We start from the raw sequence: 24,217 nt of genomic DNA on the forward strand, positions 1-24,217 counted from the left end.
TTCCTCTGCAATGCAAGAGACGATTTCTGGGTCGGAAACCCCGGTTCCATTCCTGGGTCGGGAAGATCCGCTGGAAAAGTGTTAGGCTACCCACTCCAGTATTCTTGGGCTTCCCTTGTGGCTCAGCTGGTAGGGTGTTGAGAGGTGAATCAAATGAGTGAATCAAAGGTACTTTCCTTGTTTGACAGAGAACAGTCAAGCTCCGCTGCTGGTTTCGGGGAACTCGGGAGGAAAGACCTCGTTAAGCTCCCGCCGGCTCAGTGGCTGCGCTGATGCCCGCAATCCTCCCAGTGGGCCCGAGGACGTGGGCGCGGAGGACTTGGCCGCCGGCGGGCAGGGCGTCCCCTCAGGCCCGGCTCTGCGAGCGGGAGCGGCGGGCGGAGGAGGGGCCGCGGGGCCTGGCGCCTCCGCGCTTCCGGGGCAGCGGGCGGCCGAAGGCACTTCCCCCGGACGGGCGGGCGGCCTCGCGCCGGAGCCCGCGCCCCGCACTGGTCTCATCAAGGCGGCGCACGGTGCACCCAGGAGCAGGTGAGCGCTCGGACCCCGCGGGCCGGGATGGGCGGGGAGAGCAGGGGGCGGGGCCGGCAGGACCCCCGCGGGCAGGGGAGACCCCCCTTAGGGCCGCGTCCGACCCAGTTAGCGGCCGATCCCCGGTCCCCGCTCCCGGACTTGCCAGTCTCCTCCCTGGGACACCTCTGCCGGGTTCGCCATCATTTCCTCTCCGCCCCTTCACCTGGCCGCCCGTAGCACTCACACGGCGGAAACGGGGTGAAAAGGCCCTCGGAGAGCGCTGTCACCTTCTCTGTCGCCGAGAAGCTCGTGCAGAGAGTCCTTGACCCTGGGCAGCCTGACTCGGTCAGGTGGCTTCCGTCTTGACCCGTAGATTCTTTTCCCTCCAGTCTCCCGCCTCTTTCTCTGCTCGCCTCTCTCTTCTCTGATGGCCTTTGTGACAGTGTTTCAGCAAGAGCAGGGCTATACTTAAGGGTAAAGGTTTGTGAGGGGGGATCCCTTCCACAGTCATTTCGTGAACCTAGGCCATGGTGTGGTTGTGACAGTACTGAGCGAGACAGAGTCAGCCCCCGGTCCTCCACCTAGAGACACTGGGAAACACACACACCCAGCCAAGTGCAGCTGAGAGACCGGAGGATGAGGTACACACTTGAGCTGACCCAGGGGCTACAGAGAGTCAGAAATGACCCACCATCAGAGAAAGTCGCGGTCTAGTTAGTTTTAAAACCTTTTATAAAAATGGATGTACAACCTACACGCAGAAAAGTGCCCAGATCTTAAGTGTACAGCGTACCCAGTGTCACTGGAGGATAAATAAAACATCATTCACACTCCAGGTGCCCTTCTAGGGGAGGTGTCTTCCAATCACTTCCCCCTAAGGATGACTGCTACCCTGGCTTTAACATCATAAATAATTTTACTTGGGTTTGAACTTTGAAAACTTGGGGTCATACTTCTGTACTTTTGTGTGTGGTGTTTTGTGCTCAATATGTTGATTAACTCTTGTTGCATTTAGCGGTGGGGCTTCCCTGGCAGCTTAGCAGTGAAGAATCTGCCTGCAATGCAGGAAATGTGGTTCGATCCCTGGGTCAGGAAGTTCCCCTGGAGGGCCGCATGGCAACCCACTCCAGTATTCTTGGCTGGGAAATGCCATGGACAGCGGAGACTGGCAGGCTACAGTCCATGGGGTCGCAAAGAGTCAGACACAACTGAAGCGACTTATGCATGCGTGTATCGGTAGTTCACTTATTTTTATTGATGTGTAATTTTGCGCTGTATGGATCGACCCCAGTTTATTTCTGCATTCTGCTGGATACATAGATTGATGGATATGGATTGTTTCCAGCGTGGAGTTGTTGTAAATAGTTATGCTGAGGCTTTCTTATGGTTGTCTATCGGTGAGCATGTGTAAGTGCTTCTGCTGAGTATATTCCTAGAAGTGGAATATAGTGCGAAACAGTTTTTCAAAGTCCCTGTGCCAATTTACACTCCTACAGGCAGTGCATGAGTTCCTGTTTCTTCACTTGCTTACCAGTACTTGGTACTGTCTGTCCTCTTCATTGTAGCCATCCTGCTGAGTGAGGGGAAGTCAGGTTGCACTGAGGTTTAATTTGCATTTTTTCTGATGACTAATGAGTTGTGCATCTTTTCATGTCTGCTGGGCATTTGGATATCCTTTTGTGAAGCGTCTGTTCGATTCTGCCACCTGTTTTTCCCAATTAATTGTTTCTTTTCTCCTTACCAGTTTGTAAGAGTTCCTAAATACTATGGATACGAGACATATTGGATATGTGATATTTTCTGTCTCAGGAGATTGCTTTTTCACTCTCTTGATGATGTCTTTTGAAGAACAGAAGTTCTTCAGTTTAACATTGTCCTGTTTATCATTTTTTCCCTTATGGTTCTATTATTTATGTTCAGTTTTCTTCTTCTTCTTTTTTTTAAATCGTTACCTATTGGGGACATAGAGGGTATGCGAAATGGGTGAAGGTAGTCAAAAAGTATAGACTTCCAGCTATAAAATAAATAAAGTTCTGGGGATGTAGTGAACAGCATGGTGACTATAGTTAATAATACTGTATTGTGTAAAGTTGCGAAGGCAGTAGTACTTAAAAGTTTTGAGGATAAGAAAAAAATTGCAAGTATATAGTAATAGATGCTAACTAGACTAACTCCAGTACTTTGGCCACCTCATGCAAAGAGCTGACTCATTGGAAAAGACTCTGATGCTGGGAGGGATTGGGGGCAGGAGGAGAAGAGGACGACAGAGGATGAGATGGCTGGATGGCATCACTGACTCGATGGACGTGAGTCTGAGTGAACTCTGGGAGTCGGTGATGGACAGGGAGGCCTGGCATGCTGCGATTCGTGGGGTCGCAAAGAGTCGGACACGACTGAGTGACTGAACTGAACTGAACTGAGACTTATTGTGATGATCATTTCTAAATATCTAAATAAATTGAATCATCATGTTGTTCACCTAAACTAGTACAATGTTAGATGTCAGTTATATCTCAGATTTTAAAAATCAGGAAAATAATCATAGTCAGGAAGATAATCGCCTATATTTTCTTCTAAAAGCTTTGTTGGGATTCTCATGTATATCTACTATCGATTTGAAATTACTTTTTTAGTATGTTGGAGTATGTGGGTCAAGATTCATTTGGTCCTACGAGGTGGTCTAAATTGACCCAGACCACCTTTCCCACTGTACTGCAGTGTCAGCTTTGTTATAAACCGGGAGAGTATATAGATGTGGGTCTGTTTCTGAACACCCTGTTCTTCCATTAGTCTGTCCTTGTATATGAATATCATTGTGCCTTAATTACTGTTGTTTTATACTGTCTTTATTATGCTGCTAGTTGAAGTCCTCTCAAAGTTCCTCTTTAAAAATTTTAGTTTTTTTTTTTAATATATCTGACCTCCCCACCTCCAAGCCTTTTTCAAAAATATATAAAAAGCAATCATTTTGAAAGCTCAAAAGGAAACTAATGTATAAAGGCATAATTTATAAACTGTATCCATCATTAAATTCATTGCTGCCACAATCTATATTACATTCAATGCCTGCAAATTTACATGAGACCTATGCAAAGCACATAAAAAGTAAATTCACATCATTTTAGTTTAAAACGACCTTTAGGATATAGTTTTAAAACAAAGGGAGTTTTTTACAACTTAGGAACTGTTTTCCAAAGACCAGTTTGTTACATTTGCCAAAATATAGCAACACATTAAAATGCTTCCCATTCATGTTTGGTCAGTAAGATATATTCCTATGTGACCGAAATACAGCTAAGGTTTTAGATTTTAACAACCAAAGTCACAATGCTTTTGGCTGATAATTTAGGGAGTTCCCTGGTACATTGACTAGTGGTTAGGATTCATCACTGTCAACTGCTATGACCCAGATTCCATCCCTGGTCTGGGAACTGAGATCTCATAGGCTGTACAGTCAAAATATAAAAAAATAAAATAGTGGGCACTTCTATACACACATGCACACACACACACACACATGAAAATTTTGACTTGCTATTTGTTTATTTTTGGCTGTGCGGAGTCTTCACTGCTGTTCGGGCTTTCTCTAGTTGTGACAAGCAAGGGCTCCTCTCTAGTTGCAGTGCATGGGCCTCTCATTGCAGTAGCTTCTCCCCTTATGGAGTATGGGCTCTAGCTGCTTGGGCTTCAGTAGCTGTGGCCTGTGGGCTTGGTAGTTGTAGCTCCGGGCTTCTAGGGCACAGGCTCAGTAGTTGCAGCGAACAGGCTTAGTTGCTTCTTAGCTTGTGGGATCTTCCCAGACCAGGGATTGAACCCGAGTCTCCTGCATTGGCAGGCAGATTCTTTACCACTGAGCCACCAGGGAAGCCCTTGACATGTTTGGTGCTGGTTTAGTCGCTAAGTCCTGTCCAACTCTTGCGACCCCACGGACTGTTGCCCACCAGTCTCCTCTGTCCATGGGATTTTCCAGACAAGAATACTGGAGTGGGCTGCCATTCCCTTCTCCAGGGGATCTTCCTGACCCAGGAATCAAACCCCGGTCTCCTTCATTGCAGGCAGATTCTTTGCTGACTCAGCTATGTTTAAAAGTCTTCAAAATTTACAAAATGTAGTGCTGAAAGCATTTGTACTTTGTTATATATTCAGCAAAAAGATTTAGTTTAATATAGATTATAAGACTTCAGTTAATTACCCAGAGTTCTATGACTATTTTCTGCCTGCTAGAGTCCCATCTTAAATCTGACTTTATAGCAAAATCAGTAGTTTGAAATTTATTTCACAAAATCAATCCCAAGATGTGCTGGGCACTTTTCAATCATTCCACTGCTTATATACATCGAGACAAGCGGTTCCTTGTGTCAGAATTACCTGAGAGCTCTTAAAAAATACAGACTTGCGGGCCGCACTTTATTGAATAAGAATTTGCAGAGGTAGCTATTTGTAAATTAATTAATTATTGCTTATTTTTGGCTGTGCTGGGTCTTCGTTGGTGCACACAGGCTTTCTCTAGTTGCGGTGTGTGGGGACTACTCTAGTTTCGGTTCATGGGCTTCTCGTTTCTGTGGCTTCTCTCGTTGCTGAGCACCAGCTTTACGGTTCACAGGCTTCAGTGGTTGGGGCATATGGACTCAGCTGCCCCGCAGCATGTGGGATCTTCCTGGAGAGGAGATCAAACCCATGTCCCCTGCGCTGGCAGGCAGATTCTTAACCACTGGACCACCAGAGAGGTCTAGTAGCTATATTTTTTTAAAGTTTTCTCAGTGATAATGATACGCAGCTTCGTTTGGGAACCACTGCTGCAGCCCACTAGATCAGTCTTTAGGTGCATCAGAATCCTGGAGTATTTGGGGGTTTTTTGTTAGTATTTTTGTGTGTGTATATTTTGTTTTTTTGGCTTTGTGTGTGTATGTGTGTGATTTCAGTTTTTTTGCTTGGTTGGTTTTTGTTTGTTCTGCCGCAATATGCAGCTTGCGGGATCTTAGTTCTCCAACCAGGAATTGAAACCAAGGCCCCAGCATTGAGAGCACCGAGTCCCAACCACTGGACTGTCAGGGAATTCCTGGGGGTACTTGTTTAAAAAGCAGGTTCCCAAGTCTTCCTCCCAGAGATGTGATTCAGTGGATTGGGGGTGGGGCATAGGAACTGGCATTTTTAAACTCTTCATTGTGATTGGTCCCTGTGTTCACTTTAGTGATGCATGACGAATTACTACAAATTTAGCAGCTAAACCAACACCTCTCTGTTACCTCAAAGTTTCTGTGGATGAAGGGCCGGGGAAAGGCTTGGCTGAGTCTTTTGCTGGGGTCTTACCCAGCCAGCAGTCCAGGTGTTAGCTAGGGCTGTGGTGCCATCAGAGACACAAATGGGAAAAGAATCACTAATAAGCCCGCTCAGGTTATTTGTTGGCAGAATTCATCTCCTTGAAGCTGTAGGACTGAGGTTAGTTCTTGCTGGCCGTTAGCGGGACACCACTCTTGGCATCTCAAGGCTGCCCAAAATTCCTTGACACCTGACTCATAACATAGAAAATTCTCCCAAGTTAGCAATGGAGTCTCTTTCCAGTCTGCTAAGATGGACTTTTACACCCACTCCCATGCACACACGTAAATCTGTATTAATATACAATATCCATATATTGTGTGTTTCTATTCATCAATAGGTATTCATTATACCTAGTGATACATACATGCAATATGTATATTTGCTATTATATATAAATACTTATATATAAATTACACACAATATAAATATATTTATATTATTTATAAATATATGTATATAAATATTTACATACAATATAATATAAATATCTGAATATTTATATACACATCTTATATAGCAAATATACATACTGTATATATATATCAATAAGTATAAACATATATACACACATGATTAGGTTACTAATTATATGATCTATATATGTATGTATACATTTATAAACATATGCTTGCGCATACACACACGCACCATACGCATAGTAACATAGTATGTGAATGACATACTACAACCTTCGCCATACCCTGTTGTAAGAAGTTATATGTCCTGTCCATGCTCACAGTTGTGAACATTGGGGCCACCTTAGTGTCCATAACTGTATTGTGTCTATAAAGCTATTAACAGTTCATTTCAGCACTTTAAAAAAATACTTATTTTGACTGTGCCAGGTCTTAAGTTGCAGCATGCAGGATCTTTAGTTGTAGCATTCAGTGAACTCTTATGTGGGATCTAGTTCCCTGACCAGGGATCAAACCTGGGCCCCCTGCATTGGAAGCGGGGAGTCTTAACCACTGGACCACCAAGAAAGTCCCATAATTTCAGCACTTTAAGGGACATTGTCCTGCAAATTCTAATGAATCTTGTCCTGACAAGTGTTTCAGCAAGCGTTTGAGCCTTTGAAACCAATGTTCTTAATTTTGCAGTCAAAGATCAAATGAAGTGTAGATGATACTATATCCATCAAAGAAGTGAACAACTCCCTCGAACAGTTTAGACCTTTAAGCAGACCAGTTTTTAGCACTTAGAGTCAATGCTTTCTCTATTCAGTAGCCTCACATACAATCAAAGATTGTGTGTTACTTTCCCATTGCTTCTGTGTAACAAAGTACCACAAAGAGTGGATCCGTACTGAATACATTTATTATCTTATAGATGCCGTGCATCCCTTCTGGAGTTTCTAGGGAGGAATCCAGGCCTTTGCCTTTTCCGACTGCTGGAGGGCGCTGCATTCCCGCTGATAGCCCCAGGTTGGCAGAACTCGTCTCCTTGAAGAGGAGCCCCACAGTACCCCAACCTCTGCTTCTGCTGTCACATCTCGTCTCACTCTGACCCTTCTAACTCTTCTAAGACCTCTGCGGTTACACTGGCCCACCTCGATAATCCAGGCTCATCTTCCCATCTCCAGGCCCTTAATCACATCTGCAAAGTCTGCTTCTTCCAAGTAAGGTAGCTTATTTTCACCCAGGATTGGGATGTGGGTGTCTTTGGGGGACCACTGTGGCATCTTCCACAGATAATATTTCCTGTTTAACAGAAATGGAATAGGAATTAGATAAGATACATAATCATATATCTTCATAGGTTTCAGTACATTCCCTATACAATAGATACTGGAGACCAGTTAGATATTGAATAATACTTAATACACTTTGGGTTTTATTCAGTGGAGCTTTATAGTATTTCTCTCACATACTAAATTCCTTCTTATAATATTGAAAAAGTATTCTAAAAACACCGACAGTAACATGCTCCTGTTTTTTGGCGTTGGTTTTGTTTTGAAGAAGCTCTTCACTAATTATCTATCAAGTTTTTGTAATTATCTACAAAGTAGGTATTTAGGTCTATATCCTTCTACTTGATGAACTGTTTAAAGGAACAGGGAAAAGTGATTACGGAACAAATCACAGACTAGACGGAGTGAGTGATGAGAACTTCCAGTTGGAGATTTGGGTTCATTAGCTTCTTGCCTGCCTGACAAGTATGTCTTCTATATCTAACACACGACTATTACTAAAGCTTGTCAAGATTAAGCATATCTGCGTGTGATCGCTCCACAACCTCGGCTGCACGAGAACTGAAAAGAAACAAGGAAAATGCAGTAGGGTTTTAGATTCTAGGAAGCAGACAGTGTACACAGTTAATGGAACTGATCTTCATTCTTGCTCAATTTTCCTTTGTCAAAGATGCTATTTCCTGTGTTTGAACTTTTCCATAATGTCAGTCACTAGGGCTTATACCAGTCCACTTCCAGTGGCTATTGGGCAATTGGATTTCTTCCTAAACAAACAATGAAAAAACACAGCTACTAAAAATCAGCATGTAGTGTCAAAAGGGTAAACTGATAAACTGAGAAACTGAATCTTAAATCTACATTGGTTAAGTATTCTAAAGCTTTATGTTAATTTTGAACCTTTAAGCTGTCATAAAAATATCAAATCAGTCTCCAGTTTGTGTGTCAAAGCCAAATAATGAATTTTCAAATTAAAACACAATTGAAAAAACATTTAAGATAAAAAGTAAGTAGCATGTCTACTCCTGAGGTGCTGGGGGCGGGGAGCGCGGCAGGGAGGGGAAGGACATCCTGAATGGCTGAAATGAAGATGTCAAGAGACAGTGACTCCTAGACTTCCTTGCTGGTCCAGTGGTTAGGACTCCAATGTAGGGGGCCTGGGTTCGATCCTTGTCGGGGAACAAGAGCCCATGGGCCGCAACTAAGACCTGGCACAGCCAAATTAAAGTAAAAAAACAACAACTCCCAAATCTAACAGTAGTTACTAGGCACTGCCTCAGCCTCTCCACTTAGGGGGTCTGAAATCCAAAGCATATTAGGTAGAAAAAGAAACACAAATCTTTGTTAATGTTCCCATTTTCGTGTGTTTTTGGCTGGCTTAGCAGCTGTCTGCTTTGCTCTTTCAAACATGCCTCTTCCCAAGCCCATCCCAACTCCTCCTCCTGCCCCCGAACACCTGCCCCACCTCTGCTGCTGCAGCTCAAGTTCTCTTTTTGAACTTTTACATGTTTTCATGAATCATCAGTACCTCTTGTCTTCTCTCCGTCGGCTTGGCAAAAGGGTGTTCAGCATTTAGCCGAATGAAGCATATTTGTCCAACATTGAAAGACTTTCTTCAACTTCTGAAAACTCTTTATCTCAGTGTGTCTATTCAGACATGTCCTTTCTCTGTGGCTTCCCAGGGCGGTGGGCGGGGAGGGGGCGGGGCAGGGTTGTCTTGACCTCTGCAGATTCATCAAATAGTGAGACAGCAGCCCTTGCTCTAGTGCCCAGTTCTCTGCCTTCATCTCCAGAAGCCACTAGATCGCAGTGACTCTGTTTCAGATCAGGTGGGCTCTGCTCCACACAGTATCCTCCCAGAAACCTAAGCAGAAAGAGTCTCCGCCATCAGGGACATTGTGGTGGAAAGAGAACACAGCAAGTTGCCATCTGAGGTAGTCTTGGTCCTTTGCATTTCCATATAAATGTTAATGCCTTTTGACAGTCCCTTCCCTCCACTTCCAAAAAGTAAACCAACAACCTTCTGGAATTTGGAAAAACATTGACTATATCCCTCCAGTATCTGGCTTGCTTTATTTTTAAAAATATTTATTTGCTGCACTGGGGCTTAGTTTCATCATACAGGGTCTTTCGTCATGGCATGTGGACTCTCTAGGTGAGGCTCTTGGGCTTAGTAAGTCTGCGGCATATAGGATCTTAGTTCCTCCACCAGGGATTGAACCCAGGTCCCCTGCATTGCAAGGTGGATTCTTAACCACTGGACCACCAGGGAAGTCCCTGGATTATTTTATTTTTTCATTTATATTTATTTATTATTTTCTCTATTTGTGAAGAGCAGGTGCTTGGGCTTCTCATCTTGTTGTGGCGCATTAGCAGGCTCTAGAGTGCGCAGGCTTCAGTAGTTGCAATTTTCGGATTCTATAACACAAGCTCAACAGCTGTGGCAAATGGGCTTAATTGCCCCAGGCGTATGGAATCGTCCTGGACGAGGAGTCGAACCCATGTCTCCTGCATTGACAGGCAGATTCTTTACCACTCAGCTACCAGGGTAATTTTTTCCTGAGCATTTATGCCATGCACTTTACATAAATCATCTCACGTAGTCTTCACAATAATGCTGAGTAGGCTGCAGTATTATTCCCATTTCACAGATGGAAAAACTAGTTTTGCAAGAGTAAGTAGTTTACCAGAGGCCACAGTTCATAAGAGATGTAGGAACTCTGCCTGCAGAGTGTGTAAACTTTACCACTTTGTGCAGCTGAGGGAGAGAGGGAGGGAGAAAGGGCTGGATGGCGGGGTGGGGGGGGGTGGATGGAGGGAGTTATTTGGGGAAAGGCAGGCTTGGAGGAAAAGTCCTCCAAGGTTTCTTACATATGCTGGCTTTCTACTGAAAAATATCTGTATACCTTGACACATAATTATTTGTTCAAATAGCAACAGACCTTCTTCTCTGATTTCAGCATTTACACAGGAAGTTCCTACAACGAGGTGCTTGCCAGTCACCCTTCCCCAGATCCCGAATGCAACCCTGGCCAGGTGGCGCAGAGGACAGTCACTCTGCTGGTCATGCTGAGCTCATACTCTGTAAGTCTGATCACTACACAGATTGGGGTTTCACTAGAAACCAGCTCTAATCCCAGTGGTGGCTGACCCTAATCCCATAAGGGACCCATTTAGAGACTGAGCCTCTGTCAGGCACCCAGAGAGAAAGAACTCCCAGAGCCCATGCCCAGGGACTGGGAGTAAGGTAGGTCCAGCTTTTGTGACCTGCTCTCTCTGTCTCTTGTAGAATGGCTGTTCCATGAGGTCAAGACTGGGGCCCCTCCCTTCTCCCACTTTACCAATGTCTGGTCTCATGGGGTTAGCTTGGAGCCCAGCACGATGGCATCATCAACCTCCTCCCCGGCTCCTGGCTCCAGGTCCAAGAAGCCTCTGGGCAAGATGGCTGGTGAGTGGACACAGACTCCTAATTCCAGGAGGCTGCCTGGTCCCCAAACATAGGCCCTAGAGAGATTCAAAGGAGGCTGATGGTGGCGGGGAGTGGTCCTGTCTTGAGCTCAGTACCCAGGGCTCTGTGGGGAGTGAGGAGGTGTGCCTCTGGGAGCCTTCAATCATTTCGGCTCACTGGTCTCCCAGGTGTGCTCAGCTAATCTTCCCAGCCTGGAAACCACCATGCTGAGCACTTGACTTGATGTCTCTTGTCATCTAAATCACTCAGAACCATTCAGAGGAAGGAGATAAGCAGAGCAGACAGAGAGGACAAATCCACCTCCAGAACACCAAACTTTCTGTCCTGATCAAAAGCTGCAGAGGCTGAGCTGAAATTATATGGAGTACTCAACAATATGCCAGATATGGCATTATTTCCTCTAACCTTCAACAACAACTGAAATGAACCCATTTTCCAGATAAGGAAGTGGAAACATTGCCTGGCTTGTTTAAGGTCATCCAGAAAGCAAGCGGTCCATAATCAAATCTGTGGGGCCCTCCAAAGTGTGGTTTGGAATCAATCAGACAGTGACCTCCTTCCACATTTCCACTTTACCCATTTGGCAGGAAGCTAGGATTTCCCAGGGCTTCCCAAGTGGCGCTAGTGGAAAAAAACCTGCCTGCCAATGCGGGAGACATAAGAGATGTGGGTTCGATCCCTGGATTGGGAAGATCCCCTGGAGGAGGATATGGCAACCTACTCCAGTATTCTTGCTGGAGAATCCCATGGACAGAGGAGCTAGTGGGCTACAGTCCACAGGGTCGTGGAGTCGGACATGATTGAGGAGACTTAGCATGCACGTACCTAGCACGTAGGATTTCTCATGGCCAAAAGGTGCCAATCCCTGCCTCTCTTTCGCTCCCCTTATTCTAAACCCACCTCCCCTGAGTGCTAAAAGTGGGTTTGGGGACTAACTGACATTTACCAGCTTAACATAATTCTGCTTCCAGACTCACAGATGGTTGACTAGTCATCTCGTGGGAAGTTCTGGTTAGGATGAGGGTATCAGAAACCAAAGGGCGTGGAGCAGGCAAAGCTATCTTCCCTAATCAGGCTGGTAAAACAGCTAGAGTTGTTGTTGTTTTTTCTCATATTGTTGTTATACCAAAGTTTTTTTTTTTTTAATTATTGAGGTATAATTGACATACGCTATTCCGTTAGTTTCAGATGTACAACATAATGATCCAGCATTTGTATACATTGTGAGATAATCATCACACTAATTCTAGTTAACATCCATCACCTTACAGTTCCTTCTCGTGATGAGAACTTTTAAGATCTACTCTCTTAGTAACTTTCAAATATGCAGTACAGTAGGACAAGCTGGTTTTACATCTCTGCTGACTTATAAAACTGCCAGGCTTATTTATTTATTTTTGCTGTTCTGGGTCTTTGTTGCTGTGTATGAGCTTTCTCTAGTTGCAGTGCGCAGGCTTCTCATTGCAGTGACTTCCCTTGCTGAGGAGCTTGGGCACATGGGCACCAGTAGTTTCTGCTCATGAGGGCTGGAGCTTAGTTTCCCGGAGGCACGTGGAATCTTCCTGGACCAGGTCTGAAACCTGTGTCCCCTGCATTGGCAGGCAGATTCTCAACCATCAGGCCACTGGGGAAGTGCAAACAACCAGCTTTTATGTATCCCCCAAACCTTGAAAGACAAGGGGAAGTTTGGGGCAAGTCTTGAGGGATGGACACAGTACACAGAACAGCTGGTGTGAGAAGGTGGGCAGGGGAGACGGATTGGGGTCCCTCCCGAGGTGACTCTTCTCTGGAGGGGTCCGGAGGAAGCCCCTGCTGAGAACTCCAAGCCTAAGCAATGCCTCTCTCCCTGCAGACTGGTTCAGGCAGGCCCTGTCGAGGAAGCCCACGAAGATGCCCGCCTCCCCAGAAAGCGCCCTCAGTGACGTTTCACAGCCGAGCTCACTGGACAGCCCCCCATCCCTGGGCCCCAGCTCAGAGGTGTCTCCCATCCCTACACCGTCGCCTGGGGGCGCTAGCGGTGGCAGCGGCAGCAGCAGCAGCAACGGCCGCTGGAGCAAGGCCTATGATGTGTGCGTGTGCCACAGCGAGGAGGACCTGGTGGCTGCCCAGGAGCTTGTCTCCTACCTGGAGGGCGGCGCCGCCAGCCTGCGCTGCTTCTTGCAGCTTCGCGACGCCACCCCCGGCGGCGCCATCGTGTCCGAGCTGTGCCACGCGCTCAGCAGCAGCCACTGCCGCGTGCTGCTGATTACCCCCGGCTTCCTCCGGGACCCGTGGTGCAGGTACCAGATGCTGCAGGCGCTGAGCGAGGCCCCCGGGGCCGAGGGCCGCACCATCCCCCTGATGTCCGGCCTCAGCAGAGCCGCCTACCCCGCGGAGCTCCGATACATGTACTTCGTGGACGGCCGCGGTCCCGAACGTGGCTTCCGCCAAGTCAAGGACGCTGTCATGCGGTGTAAGCTTTGGGGAAGGGCTTGCTCTACCTGGGCTTTTAGGAGACACCAGTGTGGCCTAGTATGGGCTTCACTCTATTTTATCTTTTTAGGAAAATATTTGTCTGCTCAGCATCTTTTAGCTGGCGGGGATCTTCCTTGAAGCATGAAGGCTCTTTCAGTTGTCACGTGAGAACCCTTAGTTGCAGGGAGGCAGGATGTAGTTCCCTGACCAGGGATGGGACAACCAGTACCCCCTCCGCCCGGCATTGGGAGCACAGTCTTAACCACTGGACCACCAGGAAAGTCCCTAGGCTTCACTTGATTGCACTTGGCAAATACTGTGGTTTTTTTTTTTTTTTACAAACAGGTTTGTGGCAACCTTTCCTGCTCAGATGATAATTAGCTTTTTTTTTTTTTCTTTTTTAGCATTATTTATTTTTAAATTAGGGCTTCCCTGGTGGCTCAGATGGTAAAGAATCTGCCTGTAATGCAGGAGACCCAGATTTGATCCCTGGGTGGGGAAGAGATCACCACTGGAGAAGGAAATGGCAACCCACTGCAGTATTCTTGTCTGGAGAATTCCATGGACACAGGAGCCTGGTGGACTACAGTCCATGGGGTCACAAAGAGTTGGATACGACTGAGCAGTTGTTCCTATTCCTATTTTTTAATTAAGGCATGTACATTTTTTTAAATCAACTTTTTATTGAAGTTTATTTGATTTACAATGTTGTGTTAATTTCTGCTCTACAGCAAAGTGACTCAGTTATACATTTTTTTTTAATCTTCTTTTCCATTATGGTTAATCATAGGATATTGAATATAGTTCTCTGTGAAGGTATATACATTGTTTTTAAAAACATCATGCTTTTGAACACTTAATAGATGACAGGAGAGTATAAACATAACTTTTACATGCACTGGGAAGCCAAAGAATTTGTGACTCACTTGACTGCAATATTCGCTTTATTATGGTGGTCTGTAACTGAACCTGAAGTGTTTCCGAGGTCTGCCTGTAGTTCAGGATGCAGGCTCTGGAGAAGACCGTGTTACCTGGGTGAGTTACTTAACTGCTCTGTGCCTGGGTTTTCTCATTGGTTGAATGAGAATTCTATTATATACCTAAATAAGTATGTACACTAAACAGGTATTCAGGATACTTCCTGCCACATGTAAAGTACTCGTAACAGGCAAGGCCTAGCACATGTCAAGTCCTCAATAAATACTAGCCATTAACTTCATTACTGGGACTTTCCAGGTAGCTCAGTGGGTAAAGAATTAGCCTGCAATGCAGGAGTCACAGGTTGGATCCCTGGGTTGGAAAGATGCCCTGGAGGAGAAAATGGCCACCCACTCCAGTATTCTTGCCTGGGAAATCCCATGGACAGAGGAGTCTGGTGGGCTACAGTCCATGGGGTCGCAAAGAGTTGGACACGACTGAGCGACTGAACATACACACACATAAACATCATCATTACTGGTATTAATAGTATTAGATTTCTCTCATTGAGGTCAGGTTGGCCTCAAGAGCTAGGAATGTCTACCAAGAGCTAGGAACATGCCAGGAGGGACCCTGGTTTAGTATTGGTTTAGTAAAGCAAACAGGTGCAAAATAATAGGAAAGGATTGCCCATGATAAGCATATCCAGGGAGGGGCAATATGTAACAGTGGGTTTGGAAGGTAAAATATAGACTAAAAGGCAGCAGAGGCAGGGAGCTGTTGGGGAAACAGAGATGCTGGGATCTGAGTATGGTGACAAGCTCTGCGCCTCTTGGATCTCTTTCAGACCTGCAGACCCTTGGCTGATGCTTGATCCATCACCACAGCACCCAGGAAGGACCCAGGGAAGTTGGGGAGTCCCCCCAGGAAGGCCTGGTGAGGCTGGGGACTCCCCCTGGAAGGCCTGGGGAGACCGGGGACTTCCCCAAAAAGGCCTGGGGAGGCTGGGGATCCCCCAGGAAGGCCTGGAAGAGCCAGAAAGTGGAGGTGGGAGGAAGTGCTGATACCAAGATATGGCCCACGTGATGCCACCTGCGTGACTGGACATGAAGCCTGGCAGGTCGTGTCTGTGTCTTCATCCCCTGTAATCGGGCACTGGTGTTGAGGTGCATTCCTCTTGAAGAGGTGGCTTACCTGAGTAAGGAGCTGGAATCCTGGACCACTTGCCTCAGCTGCGTGGTTTTCCACGGTGTCCGGGGAAGCCCTCAGCAGGCGTCAGGAAAAAGCAACAGGTATGATGTCTTTCACACACTCCTGCTGGGGTCTCCCTGTGATGTCGTTCACATCTGAAAGGTATAAGGAAGATGCCCTCAGCATTGTTGTTTGTTTCCACTGCACGCCTGTCATTCAAGACCCACATCGAGACCATTCAGAAGAGATAGGAGAGAGCAGGGAGCAGGTGGGGTGAAGAGAAGGGAAACTCAGACCTTTTAGCTGGGATCAAAAGCCCACTCACCGATGCACTGTCATGGGGGCTTCATCAGGGATCTGGCCAGAACTCATGCTTTCTCACGCAGAGAGCTCCTCATCTCTGCACTCAGAGGAATCAGCATATTTCCTCTGGAGGATGGTATGTTTTCAGTAAAACTTGTTGAGCTGTAATGAACTTACTATTTCCCTGATGTATACTTTTGTGTCTCTTCGTCCACTCCCCTCCAACACATCTCCTTTTACTGAAAAAATATATACACATATATGTATTTTTAAAAACTGAGATATAATTGACATATATTAGTTTCAAGTGTACATGATTTGCTATCTGCATATATGAAAAAACCTTTAATTACAAATTGTCTTATTATATATGAAAAGACTAAAGAATAATGTAGTACACTCACGTACTCTACACCCAGCTTAGAAACAGACCCTCACAAGCCCCATGTTGCTCCCTATCTGCCCTTAATTATATTCTCCTTCTCCTACTAGAAGTAACCACTATCCTAAATTTTGAATGTTATCACTCTTAGCTCTTCTCTAGAAATTTATTACATATGTACGCATCCCTGACAGCATACACGGTTTTGTATTGTAAATAAGTGGTGTTATGTTTACAGATTATGCAAATTCCTTCCTTTGGCCATATGTTTGTGAGCTGTATCCATGTTGATGCATGGAGCTCCAGTACATTCACTTTCATTCCATTATGTAAATATACCACTGCTTAGCTGCACATTCTTTTACAAATGGACACTGGGTTGTTTCCAGTTTTTTTTTTTGCTATTGAAAACAATAAGCCTGTGAGCATTTTTATTCTTGTATATGTTTTCCAGGGAAGATCTTCTAGGATTTAACCTAAATGGGGAATATTCAAGAGTATCCAATGGTCTTGGTAGAAGATAATGAAATTTTCCGCCAAGGTGATTCTGCCAATTTCTGTTCCTACCCTGTGTGTACAAGAGTTGCCACTTTTTCATGTTCTTGCTAACAATTAGAATTATCAGGTTTTTTTATTTTTATGTTTTGCTGCACTACACAGCTTTTGGGATCTTACTTCCCTGACTGAGGATTGAACCCAGGCCCTGGCAGTGAAAGCGCTGAGTCCTAAACACTGGACTGCTAGGGAATTACTTAGAATTATCAGTTTTTTAGGGCTTCTCTAGTAGCTCAGACAGTACAGCATCCGCCTGCAATGCAGGAGACCAGAGTTCAATCCCTGGGTTGGAAAGATCCCCCTGGAGAAGGCAATAGCAACCCACTCCAGTATTCTTGCCTGAAGAATTCCATGGACAGAGGAGTCTGGTGGGGGACAGTCCACAGAGTCACAAAGAGTCAGACACAACTGAGTGACTAACACAGACACACAAAAACGTCAGTTTTTTAAGTGTGTGTTAGTTTGGTGGGTGAATACTGGTATCCTGTTGTCATAATATTCTTTCTTCTCTTTTGCCTTTATTATAAAAAATATACACTAAAAGGAAGGAGGCAATTTGACAAATCCCTGTATACCTATCACCCAGTTTCAACAATTACCAGCTCAGAGATAAGCTTCTATTAACAATAACCCTACACATAAATTACCTCCAGATCCTTTGAAGCAAAACCTAGGTGTTATTTTATTTCTAAATATTTAAGTATGTCTCTCTAAATTATTAGAAGTTTTTTTTAAAAAAGATATGACCACAATATAACAGTATCTTTTAAAGAAGTTTTATTTTTTAATGTAAACACTGCTATTTGCAGTTTGCGCTTTTTGTGTCTTCTTTGGGAAATCTTCCCTACTCTTGTATTTTCTTATAGAAGTATTTTACATTTGGTTCTTTAATCCAGCTGGATGTCTGGATGTTTGTTTGGGTTTGTTTTTGTTGCTCCCGATTTGTAAGTCAGAGAACCATTTCCCCCCATTTGAACAGCCAGTCTTTACTGGCGTCCTTCCTCCCCCACTGACTGTGCTGTCTCTGGTGTTTCTGTCATATATCACACGCCTAGGTTCTCCAGGCTCCTTCCTTCATCTGTTCATGTACCCTGTGTCAGTGGCACCCTGGCTTACTTACCGTGGTTGTTAGTAAACCTCAATAATTTACAGTCAGCTCTTCCCACTTCTTTCATTCCTCAGAATCACTTCAACGCTTTCCGTTCCTTTATTCTTTCATATGAATTGTTTATTCAGTTATTGTCAGATTCCAGGAATGGGCCAATTAGTATTTTTATTGGACTTACATTGAGTTGAGAGATTAATGTGGAAAGAATAGATGTTTTAATATTTTGTAAAAATGTTATAACTCCATTTCTTTGTCTTTAAATGTATTTCAATAAACTTTGTATAAATCTTTTCCATATTGGTCAGTCACATTTTTTATGAGATTTATTCCTTAGCATGTCATATTTCCTGTTGCTAGTGAAAAAGGTATTTTTATTTATTTTGTGCTGCAAAAAGCTTTACTTTTTCCATTTGGTCCAAAGCTTGAGAGAGGGTGTTAAAAAGCTGCCTAATGGCTGTAGAGACGGGCTTCAGGCAGAAGCCCTGATGTTAGGGGGCTCCTAAAAGGCCCCTGGGTTCCAGAGGTTCCTAGTCTTGCTTGAGGGTTAGCCTTTTGAAGAGATATTCGTCCAGTCCTGCCTGGGGACCAGCCAGCCTGTGAAGGTTGGTCAGGTGGTTACCTGTCTTCTTGATGAGTTTCACCTCCTTATCTAGGGAGTGGTTCTCCAGGAAGTCACAGATGTGGGGGTCTGCACGGGCAGAACCCAGGCCATGCAGAGCCAAAATGGCCTGCTCTAGGTTCGTCTCCAGGAGAAGGGCAGCTTCAATAGCGTCCTGGGTTTTACCCCACTTCTCTTGAGACAGCTTCTGCACCTCCAGGAAGAGGGTGCAGCCACTGCGCTGGCTTGGCACTTTCAAGAAATACTTGAGGGCCCTCGCGCTTCTCCTTGGACAATTTGCAAAAGAAGTGGCCCACACCCTCCAGAGCCACCATGTTGCAGTCCAAATAGAAGCCCAGAGAGAGGGAGGTGTAGAAGGCCCGCAGTGTAAGTGACTGACAGCGGCCACCACCTCGGTGGTGTAACTCTGATCAATCTGGGAGCTCACGGTTGATCAGTAATAAGGAGTTAAGCTCCAAAAATGGTGGTGGCTGGTCCTGGTGATCATGGACAGCTGAGTGACTGATTCTGAAGGCTGCCACTGGAAAAAAGACTGGAGGGTGGTCGGAGGCTGGAGTGAGGGCCATCCCTGGGTCTGTTCCGTCCAAGCACTGTTGAAGCGAGACAGATCCGCGAGACTGCAGAGGGAACTACCAGTTATTTTTAAATTATACTTTTTGTCTGTTACTGGTGAGCTTCCCTGGTGATTCTGCCTGCTAATGCAGGAGACACGGGTTTGATCCCTTGGTGGGAAAGATCCCCTGGAGAAGGGAATGGCTACCCACTCCAGTATTCTCGCCTAGAAAATCCCATGGACAGAGCCTGGAGGGCTACAGTCCCTGGGGCTGCAAACAGTCGGACACAATGCAGCAACTAAACAGCAACAAGAGGTGAAGACTAAAAACCTGGCTGAAATAGATCTTTCAGTTTGAATTCCTGGGTCATGTAGGCAGTATAAATCTAAATTCTAAACCTGAATGGAAATTGACCTGTGATTACAAGTTTTCAGGATTTTTGTTTTCCCCCCTTCTCTCCAGAGCCAGATGTTGAGGCAGATAAGTTTCCTATTTTTTGTTTCCTCCAGTGGGACAGCTTTTAAAAAAATTTCTAGGTAGTTGGCCTTTCATTGAGGTGGTGGCCCTTTAGAGATGTTGCAGAGAAATTATAAATAGAATTTTTACATGGCAGTGTCTCTAGCTAGAGACCTACTGCCTTCTCTCTTCACTCAGCACCGGCCTCCACGAGGGCGGGCCAGCACAAGGGCATCAAGGACAAGTAAACCCGAATTAAAACGCTGGATGGGAGCAGGTCCCAGGAATCCGAGCTCCTAGGCTCCTTAGCGCCGGAAGAGCCCCCGGCTCTGGCCACGAAGCACGTCGGGAGTTGTAGTCGTCACCCCTGTCGGAGGTGGGAGGAGCTTGTGGGGTTTGCGCAGGCGCACACCTCCCGCCCGGCAGCATGGCGGAGCTAGCCCATCCTCAGAGCAAGAGAAAGCGCGAACTGGACGCCGAGGAGACGGAGGCATCCAGCACAGAGGGAGAGCAAGCGGGCGTTGGGAATGGGACTTCTGCCCCTGTCCGCTTACCTTTCTCCGGCTTTAGGGTCAAAAAAGTGCTGAGGGAGTCTGCGCGGGACAAAATCATTTTCCTGCACGGGAAGGTACCAATAGGCACTTCTGGGGAGGGGATACGGAAGCGGGTGACCCAATCGTCGCCTCGGAGGCGGATTTTTTTTTTTTTTTAATAGATTCTTCGGAAAATACCAATCGCATTCCTGCGTCGGGGGAGGCAGAGTGTACTAAAATGCATCGGAGGGTTGGTTGGTGGAAGGGACAAGATTATCCGTGAAATTAACTAAGGGAATTAACACGCGTAGGGCTACATTTCCTGATTACTCTTTTACTAAAATAAAGAACTAACACCAGTAGAGTGTATTGCCGATTAAAAACCACATGTTGAAGTCCCTAAGCATTCATCGTTCATTCTTTAAACCTGTAAGATGCTAGTGAACGTGAAAGTGTTAGCCGTTCAGTTCTGTCCGACTCTCTGCGACCCCATGGGCTGTATCCCACTAGGCTCCTCTATCCATGGGATTCTCCAGGCAAGAATACTGGAGTGGGTTGCCATTCCCTTCTCCAGGGGATCTTCCCAACCCAGGGATGGAACCCACCTCTCCTACATTGCAGGCAGATTCTTTACTGTAAGGTGGTAATTCAGTTCAGTCGCTCAGTGGTGTCAGGCTCTTTGGGACCCCATGGACTGCAGCTCACCAGGCTTCCCTGTCCATCACCAACTCCCAGAGCTTGCTCAAACTCATGTCCATGGAGTTGGTGATGCCATCCAACCATCTCATCCTCTGTCAGAAGCTAGTAAATGTTGCTGGATGGTCTTGTTCATCCAGGCCCCAGGCAGTGACATAGAGACTGTGGGAAGTTTGATCCTTGCTCTACAGGACTCCACCCCAACAGGGGAGACAGTTTATTCAATTGCTGGTCCAATTCTACATATCATGAGCTGACAGGCCAGCACTGATGAGAATTACCATCTTCGATCTCCAGAAATGCACAGTATCTTCCAGTAGGCAGACACCGCTGGCTCAAATACTGTGTGCTCAGCTTTCTAGCAGGGACTCAGGAGAGACCAAAGACGACCCCAGGAACTAGTGAGGAGGCCGTCAGAGGGTTCTCCAGAACTCCTGGCAAGGGCTTTCCCTTTTGAGCTCGGGGGAACCTGAGGCATCTGAGCCCATCTCTGTGTCTCATTGGCCATGTGGGAGCCTAGTTCCCTGACTAGGGATGGAACCCATGCCTCCTGCATTGGAGGTCTGGAGTCTTAACTACTCGACCACCAGGGAAATCCCTGCATCTCTTGTGTTTTAGCAAGGTTCTGTCTGGTTCTCTGAGCCTACCTGTCTTCAGTCTGTGGTGCCTGCTGAAGATTTTAACCAAGAGAATCTTTGAGCTTGAAGCTAGTTGGGATACCCAAGAGATTCTACTTTCTGTTTCAACGCTGACTGTTTGTATCACTTTGGGCAAGTCACTTAATCTTCTCTAGAACTCAGATTCTTCATCTGTAAAATGGGGAGAATTTGACAGAGGCCTTGTGAGCCTAAAAGAGAAGATAGCGGAGAAGCTTTGCATCTTTCAGAAGAAGGACGCCACAAGGATTTGGGCTGATGAGAAGACGTCTTCTGTGGGAGAGGAAACATGAGTACCTTTGGCTAGACTTCCCCAGAGGGAAGACTGCAGGGAAGGAAACCCCGAGTGTTGGGATTGCAGAGGCCCTGGGAGCGTTTACCTGTGCTCTCCGGGCCTCCCCTGTGGTTCTGCCTCTGGGCCCACTGATGGTGTCTCCCCCACAGGTGAATGAGGCATCTGGGGACGAGGATGGGGAGGATGCTGTTGTGATCCTAGAGAAGACGCCATTCCAGGTGGACCAGGTGGCCCAGCTCCTGAAGGGCAGTCCTGAGCTCCAGCTCCAGTTCTCCAATGATATCTACAGCACCTATCACCTGTTTCCTCCAAGGCAACTCAGTGGTAAGACGGGAGTGGAGGTGGCTGGCTGTGGGCAGACTGCTGGTGGGGAAATAGGGGAACAATGACCACTCCACTACAGACTTACGTGTTCCAGTTCCAGTGGCCCCATGTGGAAGGATGAGGGGACGCTTGGCATTCTATGAAGACATTTTTGGTTGTTAGAACTGGGGAGGTAGGGTGTTGCTGGTCCCTAGAGGATGGAGGCCAGAGATGCTGCTAAATAACCTACGAAGCACCGGATGGGCCCCCACAACAAAGAAATGGCAATGTTGTCAAGGCTGAGAAACCCCGCTCCATCATGATGTGCTTTGGGGCGGGAGTGTGATTCATAGGAATAATGGTGATTATCCGTACTTCTTAAACCCTTTCTGTTGTACTGGCCACCGGTTTTAAGTATTCTACATGTCTCATTGTATTTAATATTCAGAACAGCCCTATTTTGGTAGGACTTTACAGAGGAGGAAACTGAGGTTTGGGAAGGTTAAGAAAGTTGTCCAAGATCACACAGCAAATAGGTAGCAGAAAAACTGAGATCTTTGATTGACCAAGGAGTTGCTTTCACCACGTGGCTATGGAATGAGCAGTGTGCCGGGTGCTGTAAGATCAGTTAGTTTCCAGAAGGAACTCACTGTCTAGGGTGGGGGGACAGGGAGTGTAATTGAGGAGGGACTTGAGAAGGGGAGGATTTTGTGGGTTAAGAAGCAGAGATATTTGGTCATTTATGGTTGCCTGAAACACAAGACCTTGTACTCAGTCCAAATGTGATGTGGGACCAGGCAGGCCTTTCCTGCAGAGGTTGGGGAGGCCAGCCTTTCTTCTTCTGGGGGAAATGGCCTGAGCTGTGTTATGGGCAGGCCAGTTGATGTGTACTGAGGTAGGATATCACTTTTGATCTTTTGTAGTTTTATTACACTTGAACTGAGGGGGAAAAAAAGCAGAGACTTGGGTTTTTTTTCTTTTAATGATTTCTTTTTTGGCTGCCCTGGTTGACATGTGGGAGATCTTAGTTCCCCAACCAGGGATTGAACCAGTGCCTCCTGAATTATAAACATGGATGCTTAACCACTGGATCATTAGGGAAGTCCCAGAGATTTGGTTTTGATCACAAGTATTAATACTTTTTAGTTTATTAAGAACAGCTGATTCATTCTAAAAGACCCTGACACTGGGAAAGATTGAAGGTAAAAGAAGGGGGCGACAGAGGATGAGATGGTGAAATAGCATCACCAACTCAATGGACGTAAATTTGAGCAAATTCTGAGAGATGGTGGAGGATGGAGGAGCCTGACATGCTGCAGTCCACGGGGTCACAAAGAGTCTGGCACGACTTAGTGACTGAACAAGAAGAGGGAGAATATTCCACGCCAAAAGCCATACATGCTGTGAAGTCTTTTCCTTTCGATGATTAGATTCAGGAGGCAGCTTTGTGGAAAGCATGAGGGGGGCTGGTTGGCCTTGAAGGTTCCTTCTAGCCTGGAAATCCTGGGATCTGCTTTGCAGCACAGGGCAGTCTTCTAATATCCTCTGTCTTTTTTTGCCCTCCAGCATTTAGGAACAGCTTGGCTTTACAGATATCCTGCCACAGTCTTTTGGATAGGTGTAGTCTTTTTTGTACCCCCAAGAAAGGGTGCTGTTGTTGTCCTTCAGAAATGTATGTGAACACTTGATGTGAGACAAGCAAACCTTTCATCAGTTCAGTTCAGTTCAAAAGCATCAATTCTTTGGCACTCAGCTTTCTTCACAGTACAACTTTCACAGCCATAAATGACCGCTGGAAAAACCATAGCCTTAACTAGACGGACCTTTGTTGGCAAAGTAATATCTCTGCTTTTTAATATGCTATCTAGGTTGGTCATAACTTTTCTTCCAAGGAGTAAGTGTCTTTTAATTTCATGGCTGCAGTCACCATCTACAGTGATTTTGGAGCCCCCAAAAATACAGTCTGACACTGTTTCCACTGTTTCCCCATCTATTTCCCATGAAATGATGGGACCAGATGCCATGATCTTCGTTTTCTGAATGTTGAGCTTTAAGCCAACTTTTTCACTCTCCTCTTTCACTTTCATCAAGAGGCTCTTTAGCTCCTCTTCACTTTCTGCCTCAGTTAGCACTTGTGAAATAGTAGCCGCTGTGACTCTTCTGACATGCCAGGCCCTGTCCTCGTGCTGGGCCTCCAGAGATGAGT

General features: G+C 45.9%; 2 protein-coding genes and 1 pseudogene across 8 annotated transcripts in view; 2 read left to right on the plus strand and 1 right to left on the minus strand.

Moving 5' to 3' along the window:
- Positions 416 to 18,190, plus strand: TIRAP (TIR domain containing adaptor protein). 6 transcript variants are annotated; one of them, XR_001917499.1, is made up of 7 exons: positions 416 to 528; positions 7,162 to 7,455; positions 10,480 to 10,603; positions 10,809 to 10,967; positions 12,841 to 13,440; positions 15,208 to 15,652; positions 16,691 to 18,190. XR_001917499.1 is itself a non-coding variant. In XM_018043302.1 (6 exons), the coding sequence occupies exons 4-6, from the start codon at positions 10,901 to 10,903 to the stop codon at positions 15,225 to 15,227; spliced, it is 687 nt and encodes a 228-aa protein (XP_017898791.1). In that variant the 5' UTR covers positions 416 to 528; positions 7,162 to 7,455; positions 10,480 to 10,603; positions 10,809 to 10,900; the 3' UTR covers positions 15,228 to 16,033. The 6 variants fall into 6 exon arrangements, 5 of the variants coding, with proteins under 5 accessions (XP_017898791.1, XP_017898792.1, XP_017898793.1 ...); XM_018043302.1 differs by lacking the exon at positions 16,691 to 18,190 and having other exon boundaries at positions 15,208 to 16,033; XM_018043303.1 differs by lacking the exon at positions 16,691 to 18,190 and having other exon boundaries at positions 7,162 to 7,450; positions 15,208 to 16,033.
- Positions 18,280 to 19,957, minus strand: LOC102185067 (annotated as a pseudogene).
- DCPS (decapping enzyme, scavenger) overlaps positions 19,612 to 24,217 on the plus strand; it is a 43,472-nt gene continuing 38,866 nt past the window's right edge. Inside the window, exons 1-2 of one of the 2 annotated variants that reach the window (XM_005699618.3) lie at positions 19,612 to 20,156; positions 21,858 to 22,032. In XM_005699618.3, coding sequence (XP_005699675.1) covers positions 19,956 to 20,156; positions 21,858 to 22,032 — 376 coding nt within the window. In that variant the 5' untranslated portion in view covers positions 19,612 to 19,955. The remainder of the gene's footprint in view (positions 20,157 to 21,857; positions 22,033 to 24,217) is intronic. The other variant, XM_005699619.3, reaches the window with a different exon arrangement.

This window comes from Capra hircus, chromosome 29 (genome assembly GCF_001704415.2).
Source record: "Capra hircus breed San Clemente chromosome 29, ASM170441v1, whole genome shotgun sequence".
NCBI lineage: Eukaryota > Metazoa > Chordata > Mammalia > Artiodactyla > Bovidae > Capra > Capra hircus.